The 24,191-nt window shown below is 38.3% G+C and overlaps 3 protein-coding genes across 4 annotated transcripts; 2 read left to right on the forward strand and 1 right to left on the reverse strand.

The window, feature by feature from the left end:
- Positions 1 to 1,616: 1,616 nt before the first annotated feature.
- Positions 1,617 to 9,248, forward strand: arg2 (arginase 2). Its single transcript, XM_062440130.1, has 8 exons — positions 1,617 to 1,990; positions 2,143 to 2,215; positions 5,872 to 6,046; positions 6,167 to 6,326; positions 6,924 to 7,018; positions 7,138 to 7,242; positions 7,927 to 8,063; positions 8,297 to 9,248. Exons 1-8 carry the CDS (start codon positions 1,877 to 1,879, stop codon positions 8,485 to 8,487), a joined length of 1,050 nt encoding a protein of 349 aa, XP_062296114.1. The 5' UTR covers positions 1,617 to 1,876; the 3' UTR covers positions 8,488 to 9,248.
- Positions 9,249 to 10,770: 1,522 nt separating this feature from the next.
- On the reverse strand, positions 10,771 to 16,074 carry vti1b (vesicle transport through interaction with t-SNAREs 1B). 2 transcript variants are annotated; one of them, XR_009927444.1, is made up of 7 exons: positions 15,705 to 16,074; positions 15,537 to 15,595; positions 13,618 to 13,815; positions 12,816 to 12,989; positions 12,511 to 12,572; positions 11,927 to 12,151; positions 10,771 to 11,190 (listed from the first exon to the last, which is right to left on the reverse strand). XR_009927444.1 is itself a non-coding variant. In XM_062440299.1 (6 exons), exons 1-6 carry the CDS (start codon positions 15,799 to 15,801, stop codon positions 12,058 to 12,060), a joined length of 684 nt encoding a protein of 227 aa, XP_062296283.1. In that variant the 5' UTR covers positions 15,802 to 16,074; the 3' UTR covers positions 11,224 to 12,057. The 2 variants fall into 2 exon arrangements, 1 of the variants encoding a protein (XP_062296283.1); XM_062440299.1 differs by lacking the exon at positions 10,771 to 11,190 and having other exon boundaries at positions 11,224 to 12,151.
- A 1,181-nt stretch (positions 16,075 to 17,255) lies between these two features.
- rdh12 (retinol dehydrogenase 12) lies at positions 17,256 to 23,405 on the forward strand. The gene is made up of 7 exons (XM_062440133.1): positions 17,256 to 17,385; positions 18,896 to 19,014; positions 20,129 to 20,284; positions 20,392 to 20,496; positions 20,738 to 20,947; positions 21,361 to 21,550; positions 22,401 to 23,405. The coding sequence occupies exons 1-7, from the start codon at positions 17,312 to 17,314 to the stop codon at positions 22,501 to 22,503; spliced, it is 957 nt and encodes a 318-aa protein (XP_062296117.1). The 5' UTR covers positions 17,256 to 17,311; the 3' UTR covers positions 22,504 to 23,405.
- Positions 23,406 to 24,191: the final 786 nt, after the last annotated feature.

A 24,191-nucleotide genomic window follows, 5' to 3' on the forward strand; every position in this document is an offset into this window, starting at 1 on the left:
GCGCCACATTCCTTTCTATATATCATGTAGCGGGAGGACCCTTTCAATGACTCCTTCAACTTCCCGGGAAATGTGTTCAGGCATGAGTTCGCGGCTCTTTGTTGCGTCACACATATAGAATGATTACGTCAGAAGAAAAACACTTGCTGTGTTCTATATGTTGCTTGGCAACCATTGTGTTCAGCTTCGGTTCTAGAACTATGCTGATAATTCTAAAGATAACAAAGTAGCTATTTTATGATCTTTTAAAGTTTAGATTAGATTAGATTTATATGTTTACACTTTGTATAGCCTATACAATACATCGTTTATTCATTCTTTTAGACATGGTATATGTGTTTATATTGTTTATTAATTGTATTTGTGTAAGAACTATTTATAAATTATGTAAACCATCCGTGGGCTAACATATTAAAAATGGGATGAATATGGTTTACATCATTACCAATCACACCGTTAACAGACACAGTAACAAGCAGTGGTTGAAAGTAATTAAAAAGCCTACATTTGTTCAAATACTGTACTTATGTTACATTTTAAGGCACATTGATTACCTGTTATGCTAATTTATGGCATATGGATTAAGATTTTACATAGGCTACAAAACAAATAACCTTATAATAGCTTGCACTGTTATAAACAACTTATATAAAGAAGCTCAAATTAGCTCCAACTTGACCAAATAAACAGTATGTTTACACATTAAAGCATCAGTAATACTATAACATCATTCTAATAAACTAATACTACACCCAAAGGGGCAATTCTTCTGCATGAGTGTCTTCACATTGGATTCTATAAGTAGCCTATATTTTGCTGATAATAATACAGTAAATGTATTTAAGATTTTGATAGGACTAATACTGTTTAATATGTGATTTATGTGAGACTGAAGTTAACTTTACGTTATATGATGATTTAGGGCCTACACACTATTTTGTTAAATGTACTTGATTTCTGCTAATCTTTTTCTGGGAGAATGATTATTTTTAATAAACTTGAGCTGTGTTTCAGGAAAAGAAATTATTTGACAAAGTTCTTTGTTTGCAATGAAATGTAAGAAGTTGTTGTCCTATGTTTCACCATTGCAACTGTATCTAGGTGCCTTGTAAGTGTATGAAGGCTGAACACTAACTGACTAACTTTAAAGGGGTAAACAATCTGAATACTTGTTTCACTACTGAAAGATCCTGAAATAGACACGTCAAAACTGGCAGCCGAATATGTAAAAAATGGTTGTTTGCTTTCATCTGACCTGGAATCTGATATGTTTTGGCCGCAGTTGTAGGACACATGAAAAACCAGGCCAAATGCTTCAACGTAAACAAGCGTATCAGTCCCAGTCGGCTGCGTCTGTGGAAATTTCCACCAAATGAGACTGCAGTAAAGCGCTTCACAGCAAACATTTAAAAAAAACCTCCCGTCCTACGTCAGTGCACAGGCCACGCCCCCAAAACGAACCCTCTCATTTCACCACTTCCTATTGGCTAACATGAAGGTGTGTCATTCAACCTGACGTCAGACACTATATATGAAACAGGATGTTCCGCCAGTAAAAAAACACTTTATATTAAGCTATAACACAGAACATCATCTAGAGCATCTCGTTGCTTAACGCAGCTTTGTGTTTGGTGTGGATAAATTAGTGTCTGATCATCTCTACTGCGCATCTTTGCGTTCCTGTCCTCCAGCTCATTAATATTAAGTAGATGAAGGAGCGATAAGACCGACCCTCTGCACCAACGCGGACACATTCAGCATCCAGAGCAACATCTCACTAAGCTTTCATCAGACTCTTTGTTCGGCTGCTAGAGGAGTCGGGTTTGATTTGGACTGGACTGATTTCTTCTTTCTTTTTGGAGGAAAAGTAGACAACATGGCTTTGAGAGGACCTCTTTTTCGTCTTCTCCGAACTCAACTCCACCACACATGCCAGCAAAGCAGAGCTCAATCCGTGGCTGTGCTGGGCGCTCCGTTTTCGAGAGGACAGGTAAGAAAAATGTTTTTTTGGGAACCAGACTCCAGACTCCCCCCCCCCCCCCCCCCCCCCCCCACCACCACCACCACCACTTCCCCCAATTTTCTTTCCAAACTTCAACACTCATTTACCTCCTTTTCTCTTCTTTCTTTCTTTTTTGACAGAAAAGAAGAGGTGTGGAGCACGGTCCTAAAGTGATCAGAGATGCGGGGCTCATGGAAAGGCTCTCCGGGTTAGGTAGGTGACATGAGAGAGGGGAGATGGGTGGGGGTGGGGGGGCACTAGGCTGAATGAAGCGGTGCCACCGTGTTATGTAATGCAGGATGGGTGTAGCCTGCAGGTTCGCCCAGTTTTCAGACAGAAGCCCGTTACATCACCGGCTGACAGTAAACATCTGACTTGTAGCTTAGGAGAGGTTATTCCGGTGCACACGGTTAGGAGAACAAAGTGATCTCTGCTTTAGTCCACTCTCAATACAGTCCTTGTAAATCTCTCATTAAAGCGATATAACAGAGTGGTATAATGTGCATAATCTCCACTAAAGAATCTTATTATGTGTATTCATCCGAGTAGTTTGAAGGCAGTGAGAATAAAACCAAACCAGACAATGATGTCAACCCCGGCTGTCTGAGCGCCAGTCTCCGCCGGAACAGCTATTAAAGCGATGCCATAGAAGGACAAAAATACCATTAAGTACGCTACCACAGGGACACTTTGTGAAAACACAGACAGTGTGGCAACTCAACACCAGGCAAAGTGATCTCTCTTTTTTTCTCTCACTTGGGGCAACCACATGTCTGGTTTAGTCATTCTCGTCCTCGGCACATGCTCGGAAGGATACAGGAAGAGGATGGCTGATTTATTTCCAGTGTCGTCACTGCACACAGAATCAGACTGTAACGCCACTTTTTTTGTTTGTTCTCAATGAAAGCGCCAAAAGCAGTGGTTCACAATGTGGGGTCCTTGAAGGGGGCCTCTGGGGTCCCTAGCAAAAAAAAGGGAATCATTTATTTCTTTGTTATTCCATTTTTGAGTAACACAATGGCTGTATGACTGGTTTCATACACTTCCTGTAATACTTAAAGCAAGAAATCTAATCAAATAGGGCTCTGTGGTTTAATCTGTAACAGTTTAGGTGTAATTGTGATAAGTGAAAAAGTTTGAGACAATAGTCTACAGTATTTGGCTGCAGGGGCCACTTTGAAGCTGAAAGAGGACACCTCAGGCGGAAAGAATTCCTTCTTTATAACAGTACTTAGGGGCACGGAGGGTTGCATTGTGTATGAACTTCCACACTTACATCACAAGAGAAGTCATAGCAGGAATACTGTAAAGATAGCCTGCACTGTTGGAGATCTAAAAATACCACTAAGCATAATAAGGTCACTATAAAGACAGACTTACATCCTGTTTATCTGTGGTCAAGGCATACGTCACTTTTAAGTGCCAAGGACTTTTTTTTATTTGATTAAGATAATGACAAATTATACTATTGCAAGTTAGTCCCAACAGTTATGTGCCAGAAAAGAACATCCACAAAAGTCTCCATACAGGCAGGATTATCTTATAAAATAGTAAGATAATATGATAATAAAATAAAAAGGAGGTCACACCAAGAGTATCAAGCCAGGAGTGCCTGTTGATACACAAACATATAATACCAATTCTGTTTTCATTCCACTGGCACCTGTGTCCTTCAGGGCTGACCACAAAGTCCTGCTACTCACATACAAATGCATCAACAGACATGCGCCCCCCTACCTACAGGAACTTATCACACCACAAAGCTCCACCCGTACCCGCAGATTTGCCAGCAGCTTGTTCTTCTGGGCTAAGCTTCGCACTATGGGGGTCAGAGCCTTCTGCTTTGCTGCACCATGCTTGTTGAACAGCCTTCCTAACTATCTGAGGGCAGCACAGCGCAGCCTCTTTTTTAAAGGCCTGAAATCCTTTTTATTCAGAAAGGCTTTTTCATCTTAACTCATAACTATTTTCAATTACAAAGTGCAGTACAAATTAAATATATCGTTGTTATTCATCATTACCACAGAAGAATAAAACTAGGCTACCATATGTATGATAAAGTTGCTATGAGTACTCTCACTATGGAGTACACCACAGATTAAGTCTACTATCATGCCTGACATAAATAGATAGGAAATAAATAGGAAAATTACAGGAATTGTTGATGATACTTTGCTTACGTGTTCACACTTTGGATAATCTTGATGAAGGACGTATCTGTTCAGACATTGTAGTCAATTAATCAGACTTAGAGAGTTACAGTACTTTGCTAAGTAATCCTACCGTGACTGATGACACATCAGCTTATCAGCTGTAAACTTCCGATGTTACATAACGGCACGGCCCTACCCATCCTCACACAAAGAACATTTTTCAGTTGGGAAATTATGTTTCTGGCACTGACGTATTTCTGGCAGAGACCACACAGTAATCAGGAATGTATTGTACTGACTGTCTACTGTAGAAGATAGCAGTCGAAGGGATTTAATATTCTCCATAAAATAATCAAATATATTTGGAGTTATGTTCCATTTTTTTAAGAATACAGTATTTGCAACAAAAAAAAAAGAACACTATCTTTTCATTCAGTTAATTATTTATTAAGGAAAAATGCACTTAGAACTATCCTCACGCTATGACATAACAGATCTGACAACCCTAGACTGGAGATCATACGTTATTGTTGCTTTTTAACCACTTTTATGACAAATTACTTAGTTGCTTGTTGAGAACTAAACGCAAGTTAGGTGTAATTATAACTTGCTTTAAAGTCCTTTATATACAATATTTGAGTTATGACCATGTGGTGAAGCTAAAAGAAGAGCTAAATTCTTTTTTTAAAAGCAGAAGGGAAAAAAAGAAATTATAGGGTTTCATACACATAGCTCTACTTTTGTAGTTTAAATCAAAGGTTTGAGAGATGTCCTTAGTCTGCTGAATATGAAAGCAGTGAGTTGATCGGGAGTCTCCTTCATGATGGTCAGATTTCAATTTGGCAGCAGTGAAAAAAGATCCAACACATGAAACCTAACCCTAACTTAACTTAATACCCCATCGTCTTATAATCTTTACTTTCTCAGGGCTGGTGTCAGTCTGTACAAACAGTTTTTCAGAAAATCATACATATAATTAAACCAATAATCGTCAGGATTTAACTATGAGTACAGTACACTTGGCAGCTAGTTAATAGAAGCAGAACTTGCAGCCTATCACTCCTATAAAATACTTTTTTATTTGTCTTGAATAAGATGCCCACAACTGCACCAAGGTCTATTCCTGTCCTGTCTACGAATAGTAATGAACCACATTGGTTCTCCTTAGATCAGCAGAGTAACACTACACTGCCATCAAGTCTCACATTGCCAGATGATAGATCACATCACTTGTTTACTTCACAGTAAACTAAGTGGAAACTTTTCGGTCTTTACTTCTGGAGCTGCTTAGCACAGGGTGAACTGCAGTGACTGAAATCTGAGCTGAAGTGGGAAAGGGACCAAATGGAAAGTGCGTCGTCACTTATGTTCCACTGGCATTGAATGACTCAGCCTCCTCAGACTGTAAGGTAGACAGATGGATGTCAAGTCATGCTAAAATGCTACCAGTTAAGATGTTTTTTCTGAGATTGGCACCTGCTGTCTTCAAAGTACAAATGTTTCTTTAATGCATACTACAGGATTGAGTCCTAAAATGAAAGCAATGTTACAGAATCAACAGTTTACAGGTTCTTTCCATGCAACAGTCAGTCTGTGTCCTGGAGCTAAAGCACTGAACAACTGCACAGTCATTCTGTACTAAAAGAGTGACTCAGCTAATTGTCTTAAAAGCTTTAAGTGCTTAAATTAACGGCAGCTTGCTATTTTATTCTTCAGATTACGCCGTCCACGATTTTGGAGACCTCAACTTTCACCACCTTGAAACAGACGAACCCTACATGGATGTGAAGTTTCCTCGCACAGTGGGAGCAGCGAATAAGAAGCTGTGTGGAGCCACTAGCAGAGCTATCGGTGCTGGACACACTCTTGTCATGCTAGGAGGTGATCACAGGTAACCCCCCTGAAATCAAGCAATACAACCAAAGTGTCCAAAGCTTACATTATACCATTTTAAATGTTACAACTCTCTTAAAAAACAGGTATTTATACAACTGCCCTTTTCCTTTCACAGCCTTGCTATCGGATCAGTGGGAGGCCATGCTGAGCAGTGTCCTGACCTGTGTCTCATCTGGGTTGATGCTCACGCAGATGTGAATACACCCATGACTTCACCATCAGGAAACCTCCACGGCCTGCCTGTGGCCTTCATGCTCAAAGAACTGCAAGACAAGGTGAGAAATATTTAAGATTCCCTCCAGACATGTTTTATATATAAAAAATACTCCTGTCAGTGTCTGATATGGGTTTTCCACAAAAAAGCGCAATAACTAGTAAAAATATCTTAAAATTACATAGACTCCTTCCTCCCCATTAGAAAATACCGAATTCCCCCTTGGGGAAGTCAGTAATCCATCCATGTATGCAAATATTTAGCTATCAATTGTCATGTTAGTTCAGAAACAGGTTTAGTCACCTTGTAAGACTTAACTTACATCTAGGAGGTGAGTTGCTTGTAGCACTGTCTTCCATCATAAAGGAGTTGAAAATGCATACAGTAGGTGGCCATGAGGGTGGGGGCGTCCTGTAATTCCGGTGGAGTGAAGCTTTGAAACCAAGCAGTAAAAAAAAACACATTAATATCTTTTGAAATCAGTTGTGGAACGTTTCAGTCAAATACATTTTTTTATCTGGTTTGCCAGGTTCTTTTGACACAATAAGAATTACATTTTTTGTAAATTGTCACGGTTAAACAAATGTCCAGATATCATCCAGCGATGGGCTTTTTTTCTGTCCCTACATGCATATAAATTCCATATTCCATATTACAGATGCCAAATATCCCAGGGTTCTCCTGGATGAAGCCATTCCTCTCCTCCAGGGATTTGGTGTACATCGGACTGCGGGATGTCGACCCCGGAGAGTAGTAAGTGGATACTATCATTTTTAAAACTTGTACCATATGTGGCTTATGTGAACCTAATTTTCCAACATGTAAGCAGTGTAAAAACTAGTTCTTGATGTTTTTGATGTTGTTCATTGCAGCCAAATCCTGAAAAACCTGGGTATCCAGTACTTCACCATGAGGGATATCGACAGACTAGGTATCCAAAGGGTCATGGAAGTCACTCTTGACCATCTTCTGTCAAGGTACATTTAACAGTTATGATATTTGTCAGTTTGTTTTGAATTATGAAGCCCATACGTCAGTGGAGAGAGTAGACAGGAGTCCTGGATGTCTTGTGTTGAAAAGGTTTATTTACTTGATCAAGGAGAAGTGAATGAATAATGAGTACACATTATGTTCTGATGCTCCCTTCAATTCTGAAGTTTCGGTCCTCCACGGATAGTCTTAAACCACACAGATAATGCCACAGGTTGAGCCATGCTCAAATATGGGCAGATCCAACACATTTACAGTATACAGAATTTAGTCTACTGGTCTACAGATAAAAACAGTGCTTAGACGCCACTTCAGAGAAACAGGCAAACACATATTTGACCTTGGCTGCTATAGCAAAACTATCAGAATACCTCCTGTTTTCCCCAAAAGGAGCAGACTCACTGCCTGCTACTATCTCAAAGGGGTTAGTCAAGATTTGGTGTGGCCTTACGATGACTGCAAAGCTTAATTTGACCCAGTACATGCCCATGATTAACGTAAATGATGGAAAATTACCGAACAATATTTATTCACTATTTAGCATGAAAGTATGATCATTTTTTAACAAATTAAAGTTTTGTTTTTTTAATTTGTTAAAATCGAAATGATATCCAGTGTTTGAATTGAAGTGAACCATACACTCACACAAGGTTTCTCACATTCTTGAACAGAAAACAGAGGCCGATCCATTTGAGCTTTGACATCGATGCATTCGACCCATCTCTGGCTCCCGCCACAGGAACGCCAGTCAATGGAGGTTTGACCTACAGGGAAGGGATCTACATCACAGAGGAAATTCATAACACAGGTACAGACGAGTACATATATGGTCTCAGAGCCTGTATAAACAGCTTCCTGATGTTTTTGGTTTCTCAAAAAAATACTAAGATGGATTTATAGGCTGTGTGTCCATATAGTCTTGGGTTTTTTTCTGAGCGTGTTTTTTTTCTCTGTCAGAGAAAAATGCTGTATGGACACGAGCCCTTAAGTGCTTTTATTGTCATGTTTTTGTATCTAACATGTAAATGTGTTGATGTGCAGGTCTGCTGTCAGCCATGGACCTGGTAGAAGTAAACCCCGTACTGGGAGCAAGCCGTGAAGCCGTACAAGCCACCGCCTCTCTCGCAGTTGACGTCATTGCATCGTCTCTGGGACAGACGAGAGAAGGCGCTCACGTGCCCATGGAAGAGACTCCCTCTGTGAAAAATGACACAGAGAAGCTCCGCATCTGAGTCTAAAGCGAAGCTATGAACTTTATCAACCTCCTCCTTGAGCATTCCATTTTGAGCACAAAACTACAAAGACTGAATCTAATAATTGCTTGAGTTTTGAAGTGTTTGTTCCCATTTTTTTTTTCGCTGTTTAGTGTAATGAAACCATGAAAACAAAATGATGTCTTGATTCATAAAACTATGAACTAGCTTCACAGATTTGGGGTAAAAAAGCCTTTAACAGAATCTGGAAACCACTACACTAACTGATGGGAATACCTTTCATTGCAACTGCGATACTAAATTATTTTACTCTTGTATGTTATAAGTTGTAGAGGACACGGCAGCCACATATTTATTATGTGTTTGGTTTAGAAGCGAATGGATCTGCCTCAGAGGTAAGTCCAATCTTGTGTGGACTCTCAAACCTGTTTTGTGGCTGTGCCAGTTTTTAAAATCTAGTAATAATGTGTTTGCACTTTTGGACCAGCTGTGGTTACTGTATTATCTTTAGAGTTTACTTTTGTATTTGGACAATGAACCCACTAGTATATGTGCTGGCATTTCCCTATGCATAAACATTTACTGATTACATCAGTATTATTTGGATTGGAAATGGTTAATATTTAGCTTTGATTAAAATGCTGGCAACTGTTAGGCATAATAATAAGCATAATCAAGATTGAACTGTTCTAATGTTTAATCTATATTTGACTTGATGTGGCCATTAAATGACTACTGTCGTAATAAAGAGTTTATATTTTGGTCTTCCATAAATGTGATTACATTTTTGGTTCTTGTGTCTTATTTTCAAGATGTTAGTGGGTTAGCATACTAACATTAACACTAAACTAAATGAAATGTTAAGGTACCACTTAAGTGATTACAATTCATCCTGATGGGAGCATGAATGTCTGTAGTTGTTGAGACATTTCTCTAAAAGCTAATAATGTAAATTTCATGATCGCAAAAGAGGAAAAGTCAGGATCAGCAGAGAAATGGGTATTCATTCTCTGGGGACCATGAATGTTTGTGCCAATCCATCTGGTGTTTGTTGAGATATTTCACAGGATAAGTGAATAGTCCAACCTGCTGGTGGCACTAGGGAGAAACCGCGACCACCAGGCCATTACAATTAATCCTCAGGACACCATGCCACTTGCAAGGCTAAAAAAATGTTGCAGGTACTTGGAAGAAATCATGGTCAATATTTTTATGGCAGCAGTTAAAAATAATTAAATATTACCTGATTTCCATGAGGATATAAAGCCTTAGTATGAACCCTTGATACAAACCAAAAACAAATGCTTTTTGGTCTAGTTTTTTAGGGGGAATGTGAAGGCAACATTTACAGTTATTCTCATTTAGAGTTCTCATCATCAAAACGAAAACACCAAAGTTATGTCTGCTTAGGGACAAAAATGTAGTGCCAAAGCTGAGTACATTTGCATTTAGAGTATTAACAACTAGCTTAATAACATGTGCCCAGTTGATTCTAGATGGAATGAGACTCAAACTTTCATATTTCAAATTCAGAGGGAACAAATGATGGAAACTGCTGCAAGTGAAAAGATGCTGGGAAGATTGGATTGGAAAAATGATATGGTAAAGAACAATGGGACAGCTTTAATAGGTATATGTCCAGATTTTTGTTTTTGATTGTTGTATTTTGCATTAAGTTAAATAATAAAACAGCAAATCCTTCCACCACAACTGGCAACACGTGCATCTTGTGTGGCAGTCTTTCAAAAAACTGTCACCTTTAATTTTTTAGTTTTTATCATGTCTAGGTTATGTTTTAATCATTTCATCGAAGACATTTTACACCCAAACCACGGACTGTTCTCCACCACCATCAGGGAGGCGGTACAGCAGCTTTCACTCCCACACCAGCAGACTGAAAAACACCTGTTTTCCTGCTGCTGTTACTCTGCTGAACTATAGTAAACCCTAAAAACAGACCAACATACTCACCACATCACTTTATGTAACATATTGCATAAGTGAATAACTGTTTTATTGATGGAAGAAATACACATTTGGGGAATGTAGACTTGGGCGTCTGCATTTGACTACTAGACTTAAATTATTTTCTTCAACAATATTTACATCTTGAATATCTTTTAAGGTATAGAATAACAATTTATTCCATGCACGTCAGCAATTTATGGCAAAATTTCACTCTGGTTCAATGTCAACTGCATCTTGCTCAGTACTTGTACTTGTTCAATGACAATTAAGTTTAATTATATCTTATCGTCGATACAGTGAGAAAGTTTTGTGTTTTGTTGACTGTGTTTGAGCGAGAAAGATATTCAAGAAATCTGGAGGCTGTGGTCATTAAATGCTTTTTGTGTGAAAGTGATGCAAATGTGATCACAGCTTGGTCCAAAGTTATTGCTGTTGTTTTGAAGATGCTAACTCAGCATTGCGCAACCAGTCGCAAAAAAAAAAGTAAAGCAATCAAAACAAATGTGTTCTACTGTAACCCGACACGTCACCTGATCTGCACTGGCAAGTCACCAAGCATGTTGTACTTGGCTGTCACACCAGGAAGGCATGATATCTATGTGGAAGAAAAACACGGTAGCAGATGGGCCACTTTACACACACACAAAATATCCTTATCACCTATTATTTGAGAATTAATTTCATACTAACAGATGTTGTTTACCTGGCACTAACCTGGTGACCACAGCAGGCTGCACAGTTTGGCTGTCATCCCTGGGAATTTCAGATACAATGCAAACGGAGGTTAAAGATTAGCTTTAATAATGTGCAGGTGGTCATTGAGAAAAAAAACAGAGCCTATTTATAACAGTTGTTTTTGTACTATACAGTGATTAGACAACTTTATTAACTATGGAGAACATTGCATCTGTAAGAAGAGTTTCTATCAATTTTTCACATTCACAGGTCTGACAGACAAATTTGGCTTCAGATCTCAGTCCGCAGAACTGAAGTGAAAAAATTAACTCAATACAACTATTTGGATACTGGGCATGAACAAACTACAAAAATTAAAATTCAATTGGAGCCGTTTCATCACGTACTATAGTTTAGTTTTACAAAGGTAACAACAATACCATTGTGTTGAATACTAATAATAAAGTGTCCCAATCTGACAATTTATAATACTCCAAAACTGCAGATTCGAAGTATATCTCTAACATTTCAGTAACTAGATGGCTCAAATAAAACCTTAATGAAATTCCTCTCTGGGATCTGAAGCAGCTGGCACACATGTCAAAAAATCCCTCTGCAGGTATTAACAGTCAGATAAAACAGTGCAAATCTCAGTTCTTCCATGGAGCTCCTGTGGGCTTGGTCCATTAACAGCTTAAAAAAAATGTGTCATTCATATTAAATGATCGTCACCTATTAGCTCATATAGAGTAAAATTCCCGCCTCAGTTAAGGTTCACTTTAAGACTGAACCATCTTACTGTATTTGCACTCACAGCTGGTTGAATTCAGCAGAACAGCATTATTGCTACTGGATCATCAGTGAAAACAGGTGTAGAGAGTCGGGATGAGCCTGGATCCAGGGTTTAAGACTGTTTTTTTGTTTTTTTTAGATGGTATAGTTTGCTCATCGCCGGAAGAACTTCAGGTAAACCACAGCACCCAGAATAGCCAGTTCCATTAAAATAATGACACCTAACAGCAACTTGTTCGTCACAAGCCTACAAGGCAGAAAAGGAGAAAGTCAATACAGTAAACATTAAGCAGATACTTTTTTCCACTTCTTACATTACCTTACGTATATATATAGTGAAATTGTGATTTTCAGTTATTTTATAACACATTTAAATGCTTTACAGACTTTTCTATCCATTGTTATCTGAAGTGAAATGACTGAATGTATTCATTTGTTACTCATTAAATGTTTTGTGTAATTAATGTCCAGCTTTTTGTCTTGTTAATGTACACAGGAGTACAGATAACAGACAGCACATTATAGAAACAGTACATTTAGCAGTGAATGAATGAGCACATCAATAAAAAACTAACAAGAAGAAATGAATGCAAATCTAGCACTTACCGCCGTGACATGGCACGAAGGATTTTTCGACTTCGACTGAGGTTCTCTCCAGTATCCACCAACTACAAAAAAAACAAAGGACAGAGAAGATTTTTTTTTAACTATTTAAAAACAAAAACAAAAAATGCTAAACCTAATCTTATTTACCCAGACCCGAGCTGTGCCACTTGCTTTGCCCACAATTAGACACAACTGCTGGGTGGCTTTCCAAAAATGTTATAAAATTAGAAAAACTGAATCAAAACATCTCAGCAGCATCATAATCTTGTTCCTTATAATAGCCAAAATAATCATTAAACACTCACTCTGTTTCTGGTGCGGTCCAGCTGCTCCCTCTGCTCTCCCAGCTCCTCGATGATATCTGTGCCAATGTGCTCCGTCTCAGCCGCGATGCGCTGACTCCGTTCAATACTCTGGCTGGCGTTGTTCAGAGACTCTGTGCCTTGGAGTAGCAAGCTTCTCTGGGACTGCAAGTGTGTCTGCATAGGGTGGGCACAAATTACAACATCAGCCAGGGTCAATAAAACAATAGAAATCAACCCTCAGCTATTATTTTTGTCCTGTTGAATGCATTTCAGGAGTTACTTTGCAATAATATGCTGTATACTTGTATTTCTAGTGTGCCTACTTTCCCTCAAACTGACACATCTACACCAACTTTATCCATTTAGAGGGTTTCAACATTTTATTGAAACCCTTTTCACAAGCTGCAGAGAAGCATGTTGTAAGCTTTTTGTTCTCCGCCCAGGAAACTGACAACTACAAGTGATATTTTTCCCTGGTATTTTATACATGTGAATCATTTCCTGCCATTTGATTTCACTGTAAGTGCACTAGAAACATGTCTTGTAGCCATTACCAGTGGGAATTAGAAAAAGAAAAATGAGAGTGAAAATAAAAATAAAATACCAACTTTAACATTAAGAAGGTGTTGTAGGTTCTCCTTTAGATGTTCTAACCAAAGCGACTTACAGTGAGGAATGACAAGATCAACGATAGTGCAAGAAATCTGTCAGGCAACATTCCCAAGTCTGATATCTGTTAATCACTCTCACATTGAGCATGAATGCATTTGTAACACAAGAGAGTTCACAGCTCCACACTCACACTGTGTTGGTTTTCTGATGAATAGAGGCCATGATGACTTCCTTCCATTGCCTGGGGGGAAGAGCCAAAACCTGAAGTTGAGATTTTAATATCCCTCTGCAGCTTGCTCAGGTCCCTGCGGTACATGCGCAGCTTTGTATTCATAGCATTTCGGTAAGCGGAGGGGGCCGTCTGAAGCTCTTCTTCCATTCCTTGTAACTGGAGACAGGTGAGAAAAATGTATCTTATTCCAGAGAAAGATAAAGGATCTTTCTATTTATGCACAGCCAAAACAAGCACTGCATTGTGTAATATTACAGTGATACCCTGATACACAGTAATGACCCACTATAATTCAGTCAAGCCATGTTCTTGCCATTTCCAAAAAGCTGAATGTGAAGAAATAGGAGAAACTAAAAGTAAAGATTGTTTATTGCTTAATACTACTTCTTTCAAAACCAGATGTAACGAGCACATTTCCTCAAATTCTGTATTTAAAGGACCCGTGTGTAAGATTTAGTGACATCTAGTGGTGAGATTGCAGATTGCAAACGACTGTATACCCTTCCCCTCAACCACTCCCTTTCAAGCATGTACAAGAATCTACAAGTACTGTGAAAAACATGTTGGTCTGTCCATTCTGGGCTACTGTAGAAACATGGTGGTGCAACATGGTCTCCATGGAGGGGGACCCGCCACCTATGTAAATATAAAGGGCTTATTTTAAAGTAATGAAAACACGACTATTCTTATATTCAGGTGATTATAAGCCTGAATGATGAAACATGAAACACTGTTTTTCAAAGCCCAAGATTACATTTGTAAGTGTCTAGTTTTGACCTGACCAACAGTCCACAACCAAAGATATTTAGTTTACTGTCAAAGAAGACTAAAGAAAAAAGAAAATATTCACATTTGAGAAGTTATAACCAGAGAATCTGGGCATTTTTTCTTAAAAAATGAGTCCAAATGATTAATCGACCAACATGTTTTGACCTAACGCAGATGTCTTCATCAGCTGAGGTACTAGGCCTCACCTATATACTATCATCAGGTCATATGACCACATCACATGACTACAAAAGGTGCAAATCACACCATGGTGCCCTCCCCTTAAAATTGTTGGTGAGTAATTTAATGGTTGACAACTAATTAATTAATTAGTCAGTGGCAGAAGAAGTATTCAGATCTTTTAGTTAATTAAAAGTACAGATATAGCAATGTAAAAACACTAACACTACAGTCCTGCATGAAAAGTACTACCTAAGTAAAAGTACATAAGTACAGGATTAGCAGTAAAAGTAGTGGTTTGGTCCCTCTGACTGATATATCATTATATATGACATCATTAGATTATTAATAGTGAAGCATCAGTGTTAGAGTAGAAATATTGGATCATTTGAACATTTATTGAAATGAAACCATGTGAGAAGTTTAGAGAAAAATAAATCACTATTTGGTGGAGCTGTTAACAACTCATAGACATCTGAAATGTGACACTGACTACACACTGCTGATTGTAAACCACTGATTTCATCTTTAACAATGTGTTGTATTTTAAAAGCTTGTTATATTATCCATTGTGTCAAATCTTCACCTGAAAAGTAACTAACGCTGCAGTAGAGCAGAAAGTACAATATTTCCCTCTGAAATGTAGCGGAGTGGAAGTATAAAGTAGCATTAAGTGGAAATACTCAAGTAAAGTACACATATCTGAAACTTGCATTTAAGTACAATACTTTAATAAATGTAATTAGTTACTTCCCACCACTCCTAACCAAGCAGTAACTATATATTGTGTCAATCTCTGCAACTTCCAGTGCGGTTGTTAAACAAGTAAATAGAAGTTGGCACATAAAGCTGTATAGTTTCTATAATGTCAGGAGGCAGATATCAGATATTAATGTCCAAAAACATCCATGAACATCAGAGCAGCTCACCATTTCATCTGCCTCCCCTTGCCTCTCATCAAAGCGTCTCACCAGCCTCTTCCTCTCCTCTGCAGACACAACACAAGCTTTGGTTTCACAGCACACAAAAAAACCTCCACTTATTTAGTTAGGAAACATTAACTTGTGGGTGCTACAACATCCAGACCAAGTGTTTACCTCCATGGCACTTGAGAGCCTTTTCTGGCATCAGCTTCAGCTCTTCATAAAGAGATCTGTAGATTTCATGCAGCTTCTCAAATTCCTCCGACGACATTTTGGATCTTTAATGTCAAACTCTGCTGCTTTTAATTGAGTAACTACTTTTTGTCTATTTTCAAGTAAAAGAGAGGAATAACAACAACTCACTACTGTACATTAAATCTAGTTTTGGGGCTTTAATGATAATAATACGATCCTCGAGACTCTTCCGCGTAATGGACCTTGTGATCACGTGCCAAAAACTCCAAAATAAATAAAAATATCACGTTTTGGTAAATTTCTATTTAAAAACTAAAACTACACCCCGCATAATGATCATAAAACTATCCAAAATTATGCCAAACTAAGGTGAAAATGACTTTTTAAAATTGTATACAGGCACTAGATAGACCGCTTTCACTGGCGCCTTCTGGGAAATGTAGTTTTTAAACAGCTCTGAGTGGATAATTGTCTCTTTTGGTTTCTTTTTTAATCATTTTAAGGTAGTGGTACAGTGTCATTTAACCACTACCATGCATACATGTAAAGAAATGTGAAATTCGGTAATTGATCAGTCTCATTAGTTAATCTGACTCCCTAAATGTATGTATTATTATGTGCAATAATATCTATGAACACTTTTTAAATATCCTATTTTAACTGCATACTGCATTTTTTGCTGTGCAGATGCATTTATGCATTTTTTATCTATCTCTATTTATTTGTTTTGATATTTGATGTTTTGTTTTGTACAATGACACTAAAGAATCTAATCTAATCTAATTAATTAATTTCCTTCCTCTTTCTGAATGTTTGATGTATTATATATGTTTTATGTTTACAGTGTTTCCCACATACTTTTGAGAGTCTATGGTGATTGGACCTCGGTCAGACCCACTACGGGGGTCCGGGGGCACATTTTTAAGTCAAATGCATCATTCTAGTGCACGCTGAGAGCAAAATTAAGAGGTTATATCTATAAAACTTTTTTTTTTAAATTGGTACTCTAAACAATCTTGTGCTTTAGTACAGACATATTTGGCTCACTGTGAAACTTTGGTGGCACAAATTAGACTATGGTGGGCCGCCACAGTCTATATAATTAATGGGAAACACTGAATTAGTCTCTATATTTTCTTTCTCTGATCTCTCCTTTTTAAAAAAAAAAATGTTTTAAATACTTAATTGTATACTCAAACTGGAACGTGAGCCTACATATATCTATCTATATATTATTTCATATTAAACATGACATTATGACATATTAAAATGAAATAAGTCATAAACTATCAAAATAAATGTTTGCTTTCTTTAAAAGAAAAAACATTCAAATCTGGTGATAAATAGCGATAAAAAATACAACTAACATGACTTTTAATCTCAATTCTTCCTTCGCCCTGCTGCAAAAACTACAATCCCATGATTCCGTGCGGTGTGTGTGTGTGTGTGTGTCAGCCCCGCACCGCCCCGCACCGCACCGCCCCGCACTCCTCTACGCTTTGACATCAGCTGTTCAGCTACAGAGCAGCGGCGTCCTGCAGGGAGAGAGACGGGAAAGCGCAAAAAAAAAAATCCGCGTTTTTAGGATGTTTCTTTTATTAATTATCGCAGGCCTCGGAGTGGTGACGTTACTGGTGATCACATTTGCACAACACATACGGTAAGATGCAAATTAACGCACTCACACACTCACATATAACAATAAATGCTTCCTTCTTTTCCTTTTTTTAAATAACATATCATGCATAGGCTGTTACATGGTTTGACAGTACATTACAGTGCACTGATGCAATGATTACGATGAGGTCAATTTATATAATTAAAAATGCTGATCGTCCATTTAACTCAACTCATCGTTATTTTAAAAGGTGTATTTTTGCATTTCTATTTGTATGCACGATGCTGGCTTGATTTTAACAGCAGAAAATCAATGAAACAGAATGATGGAGCTGTGGGAGTTCTTGCACATAGATGAACCGGTTGTCTTCCATCCGAGAAGCTCGGGCCTATCAGGAGGCTGAGCGTAGGCGGAGTTAAATCTGTATGCATTACTCCAATAGACCTATTGGTTATGAGGCGGCTCTGCACGGTGGCGTGGGTCGTACGACTCGACGCTCAGGATTGTTCATTATCCAAGTTTCTGTATCAATAATTAAGCCAAACTGTCCATATGTCCAATCCTAATGAGGACATAAGTTACAGTGACTGCAGAAGGAGCGACTAGTCATTGGAGTAGAGGTGGAAGGAGTATACAGATCCTTAAAAGTACCAATACAGCAATGTAAATGTAAAAATTATGTTTTTAATGAAAGTACATAAGTATTAGCAGCACACTGTAGTTGAAGTATTACAGTAAAAGTAGTGGTTTGGTCCCTCTGACTGATATATTATTATATATGACATCATTAGATTATTAATAGTGAAGCATCAGTGTTAGAGCAGCATGTTACTGTTGTAGCTGCTGGAGGTGGAGCTAGTTTACATTACTTTATACCATAGACTGTATATAAGAAAGCTTTATACACAGTTGGATAGTTTAGTCCAGCGGTTACTAACCTAGGGGTCGGGCCCCTCCAAAGGGTCAGCAGATAAATGTGAGATGATTAATGGGAGAGGAAAGAAGACAAAACAAAGTTCAGATGCACAAATCTGTTTTTAGTTTTTGGACTTTTTCTCTAATCTTTGATTTTTGCTGAAATATTGGATCATTTGAACATTTACTGAAATGAAACTATTTGAGAAGTTTAGAGGGAAAAATCACTATTTGGTGGAGCTGTTAACAACTCTGAAATGTGACCCAGACTACACACTGCTTTTTGTAAGACGTCAAAAGACAAAAAGGTTGTAAACCACTGGTTTCATCTTTAACAATGTGCTGTATTGTATTGTTATATTATCCATTGTGTCGAATCTTCACCTGAAAAGTAACTAAAGCTGTCAGATAAATGTAGTGGAGTAGAAAGTACAATAGTTCCCTCTGAAATGTAGTGGAGTGGAAGTATGAAGTGGCATCACATGGCAATATTCAAATAAAGCACAGGTACCTCAAATTTGTACTTTGTACTAATGTACTTTGTATTTGTAAGTACAGAACTTGAGTAAATATACTTCCACCACTGTCCATGATACAGTGTCTTTGGTATTAATCAGTGGTTACTGTCCATTGACAGACAATATGCAGCAGGAGGAGTTTGCAAGTCTACAGCTCGCCTCGATGGGAAGACCGTCCTCATCACTGGAGCCAACACAGGGATCGGGAAGGAGACCGCCCTGGAAATGGCAATGCGAGGTGACTCTCTGGTTTCACCTTCAAATATACAGCAAATTCATCCATAACCTCCACTTAACAACAGGAGTTTATCATAGGGCAAAGCTAAGTTTAGAATTAAAATTTAATTCACAACACGATTCTCCAGAAATGTAATATGTGAGAACACTGAATTTTTGTCCAGCTCAATAATAATTGACTATTGGACGTAAATTGAAGATGTTACTTTAATACACACGTTACATAAAAGGATTTACTCTCTGTGTGTGCTCTGGAGCTGACCCTTGCATGCTTGGATGAGCTGTTGCAGTCATTTTAATATTGTTGCCTTCATTCTTGGTTAATCAACCAGCTAAGATGTAAAGTGTAATCTCATTTTTCAAAAGCAGAAGGTATTTCAAGGCTTCTCAGTCAGTTTTTAAAAGCTTTTATTGCATAAGAAGCCAGGATGTTCTTTTATACAGTACTATTTATTCACAATGTCCCTGGTTTGATTCAAGGACCTTTTTGTCATCTTATTGTCTCTGCACCTGTTTCCTGGCTGTCTCTATACTGTCACTACTCCACTGCTTTCAGCTGTGATTTAGTCACTGAAATATGAGTGTAATCCTTTTTTTTCGTGTCACAGCTTAAATACAAAAGCACCCTAAATTGAAACTCCATTAAAAATATTAGAGATTGGGATGTTTTGTTCAACTAGTCATATAATAATTATTATTATGCTTCTCTGTGTCTCGCTCTCCTCTCTCTCTCCTCTCTCCCTCTCTCAACCCAAGCAGTCACGGCAGATGGCCGCCCACCTAAAGCCTGGTTCCGCTTTAGATTTCTTCCCATTAAAAAGGAGTTTTTACTTGCCTCTGTCGCCAAGTGCTTGCACATGAGGGGAATATTTGATCTCTACAATTTAGACCTGCTCCATCATGTGCCCCGAGATAACTTCTATTGTGATTCGGCGCTCTATAAATAAAACAGACTGAAACTAAAATTGAAATAAATGTAAAAGTTATGTTTTGCTTGAAGGGTGACATATAATTGCTCCACACACTGTATCCTCTCTCTGAGTTACCGTAGTTTCGGTTTCATCAATAACTTGGCTGCTCCTTATTTTCTTCCTCTTTTGTTTTTTACGCAACAGGGGCTCGGGTGATTATGGCATGCCGAGACACAGCAAAGGGTGAGGATACTGCTGCCAGTATCCTAGCTGCGTACCCCAAAGCAGATGTGGAAGTTCGAGAGCTCGATTTGGCAGATACCTGCTCTATACGAGCTTTTGCACAGAAATTCCTGAGAGGTACGCGCGCAGTAACTGTTTGACGTCTACACACAGAGCCCAGGTTAACTGTTGTAAAGTACTGTTGTACAGGTCTCACAGCTGTTGTGTTCCCTTTTTTTTTTTAGACGTAAACCATCTTCATATCCTCATCAATAATGCAGGGGTGATGATGTGCCCCTACACGAAAACAGTTGATGGCTTTGAGATGCATATCGGGGTCAATCACTTAGGTAAGACTCCACTGTCATCCAATACAATGAATCATTCAAGGGGGGGGTTGTATTTATTTGGTTGCAATCTGCAGCCTTACCATTACATGCAACTAAATCTTATACACTGACTGGTCCATAGATAAGGTTGTAAATATGTGCATTGAGAGAATTTGAAATATCAAATCTTGTTTTTACATTCGGGATTTGCACACTGAGTGTTTTTTCACTGCTAACTGTACGTGCATCTTACTTCTTGCAGGTCACTTCCTGTTGACGTTCCTCCTGATCGGGCTGATGAAGCGCAGTGCGCCGGCCCGGATCGTGGTGGTCTCGTCTCTGGCTCATAACTTCGGCTGGATCCGTTTCCATGACCTTCATAGCCAGGGCAGCTACAACAGCGGATTAGCGTACTGCCAGAGCAAGCTGGCAAATGTGCTCTTTGCCAGAGAGGCTGAACGCAGACTCAAAGGTACACAAACGCACACAAACACACACACAAAACATGAGAGAAACAACAGACGACCGGCTCTGCCCTGGCAAAATAGAGTAGTAACATCGAGGATTAGTGGTGCTTTGTGTCCAGAGTAGGAGATAAAATCAAATACAAAACAACCGGTCCTAACCAGCCATGTTTTGACAATATTTGTGTACAAGCAGTGCACAGAAGTTTCTAAAGTTTCTAAAATCAACTTTAAAATATGATGCCCTGTACAAATTCAGCTTTTTGTAAGAGAAAAGTCTTTATATATAGCAAAAAGTAAAATCATAACAAGCTTAATTCTTGGCATTCCACTATTCCAAACATTATTTTCCAATGATCTGTCTGTTGAATCGAAAGTTACATTGTTTCTGATAGTGACGTCTATTTTCTTGTCCTCACAGGCTCCAATGTGACAGTGAACTCAGTCCACCCTGGGACGGTGAACTCTGACCTGACCAGACACTCAACCCTCATGACGATACTTTTCAGCGTCATGTCTATGTTCCTGAAAACACCACAGGAAGGAGCGCAGACCAGCATCTACTGTGCCGTGGCAGAAGAGCTACACTCAATCTCTGGGAAACACTTTAGGTAGGCGACGACAAGCGAGAAAGTTCCCCTCCAAGAACCATTAAAATTAAATATAGACCTCAAATTAATCCTGTGAGTCAGCATAGACAAAAGTGATAAGTATATATAGAAAATGTTAACATACTGCAAAATAAGAAAGCCTGATATATTTAATTCCTCTGTGCTGCTGTTGTCAAGAAACTATTATAAACATGTCAATGAGCCAAACTGTTGCACAGGATGATATGTTCCTTCACCCCTAAGAAAATTGAGCTTTACTATGTAGCACAAAGTCAAGAGGTTGATATGTAGCACAAGATAGCACAGCATTGTAAACATAGCCATGCTCCCGTTCATGCACAGTGGCGTCTGCCTTAAAGGAAACTCTCTTGGGCCTGAAAATGTGATCACTGTTAGTAATCGTTGCAACCGCTTCTAAACAAACTACTGTAACTGTAGTCTTCTGGACAAAGTGGATCATTGATATGTTTTTAATAGTTTTTGCACAATATCAGAGGTCTATGGCACAGAGGAATAAGATATATCAGGCTTTGGATACACACACAAGACTTGTAAGTAGATACATTCATTGTTGGTTGGCTCTGCTCATGAGATTTGTTAACAATTTGTTGAAATCCATCCAAATCCGTTAAAGTACTTTTGGTAAGATCATGTATCTTTAAGAGGTCTTACATTTAAAAGCAGGTGCTTGTTTCTGGCCAGGATAAAACAAATGAGGATAAAACAAAACTTACCATCATTCATGTACAAGGTCAAAGAGAAATGAGATTGCTCCACTGAGAGTGATGACTCACACCATCATTAGCATTTATGTAACACCCCCCCCCTTCTCACCCCCCTTTTGTTGCAGCGACTGCGCCCCTGCCTTTGTAGCCCCACAGGGCAGGAGTGAGGACACAGCGAGGAGACTATGGGACATCAGCTGCGAGCTTCTTGGTATCGAGTGGGACTGATTCAACTTTTAAACGCCATTTATCTCAGTTCTCAAAGGAGTCCTTATCCTTTCTGTTATCATTAATTTCATCACTATGGTTTTGATGTTCTCTACTTTGAACGTTTCTTACCTTAAGAGATTTCAGCAGTCAGGTAATAATGTAAGAGGTACTATAATGTGAAGTTGCTTTTTTGTGTAATAATGCAGTAATTACATTATAATAACTTGAGTATTTTGGTGCCTCACAATCCAAAACCACTCAGCTGTATTATCATGTGAGCGCAAATACTTTTTGACTCTATATTTTTGTGACACAATGTGAATCCAGTTTAGGCAAAAAAGCAACTTGATGTATTGCAATGCTGTAGGATACTGTGTAGGGTCAAGCCAGGGTAAATGACCAGCATCTTTATCGAATATTGTGTTTTGTTTTTATTGCTCCTGAATTTACAGCCAAATTGCTTGACTTTTGTGCCAGTATTTCTAAAATATTGCAGGGGTTCTTACAGAGTTTCCAGGTTGATTAAGAAAATTAGTAAACTATCAAAAATTAGCTTCAGTCTGAGCCACGATTACAGCTTCAATTGCATAAATGTATTTTGTGATAACTGTAATACATGTTATATAAAAGTTTTTCTATTTTAACAAAGTCAGAGTTAGAATCATGCCATTCCAATATTTGCAGAGATTTTTTTTTTTCCCGTAAGCATTGTCAGAACTGCCCATTCCTGCAGGAAACTAGGGTTTTACATTCATACGGATTTCCCTTTTCATCTTTCCTTTTCAGCATTCACATGCAAGGTTGCCAAGAGTTTACATTCTGTGTTTTATACGAGTGAAACATGCCTTTTACTACACTTACATTCTTGTTAAGAGTTGAATGTTTACATTTGATGTAAATAAAAAGAAATATTACTACAAGGCTGCTTGTATTAATCCTTTGAAATGCCATAAACAATGTAAGAACTTGTCCACACACACACACACACACACACACACACACACACACACACACACACACACACACACACACACACACACACACACACACACACACACACACACACACACACACACACACACACACACACACACACACACACACACACACAATTTATCATCTTAAAGCAACACATTTTGGATGAAGTTAAATCATATATTACATTATTTTTATTTAGTTTTCATTTTATTTTACAAGGGATGGAGAAAACAATTACATTTCAAAATCATTAGTCCCTGCATCATGAAAGCAGTTACTGTATTACATATTTTACAATTTTTTTCCCCCCAAAGAAGTTTATTTATATTTAAACTCACACAGTATAAAGTGCGGCAGTGATGAGACAGAGTTAAGGAGGATTAGAGTGCAAGAATATCGTATGTGTGCATCTCAAAACTCTCTCTTGCCGATCAACACTCAATATGACATCTCTGTCTTATCTATCTCAGTTCTCTTACTAGTGCAGCGGAGGGGAGCAAGGCAAAAAGCACAGCATAGTGTCTCCTGTAAATAAAGATGTATTATTTGATCACGTTAAACAGAATAGCTCACAATGTAGTAACCTCGGAAAGGCGGCATCAGCAACATGGGTGATTGTCATGTAAATTAATTTTAAAATGATGTTTTATGATGCTATTACATTTGCATTGTAATCCAGGTTGCAAAACAGACAAAAACATTTCACATAGAAAGTATGACAAAAGTTC

Source organism: Scomber scombrus, chromosome 19 (assembly GCF_963691925.1).
Source record: "Scomber scombrus chromosome 19, fScoSco1.1, whole genome shotgun sequence".
NCBI lineage: Eukaryota > Metazoa > Chordata > Actinopteri > Scombriformes > Scombridae > Scomber > Scomber scombrus.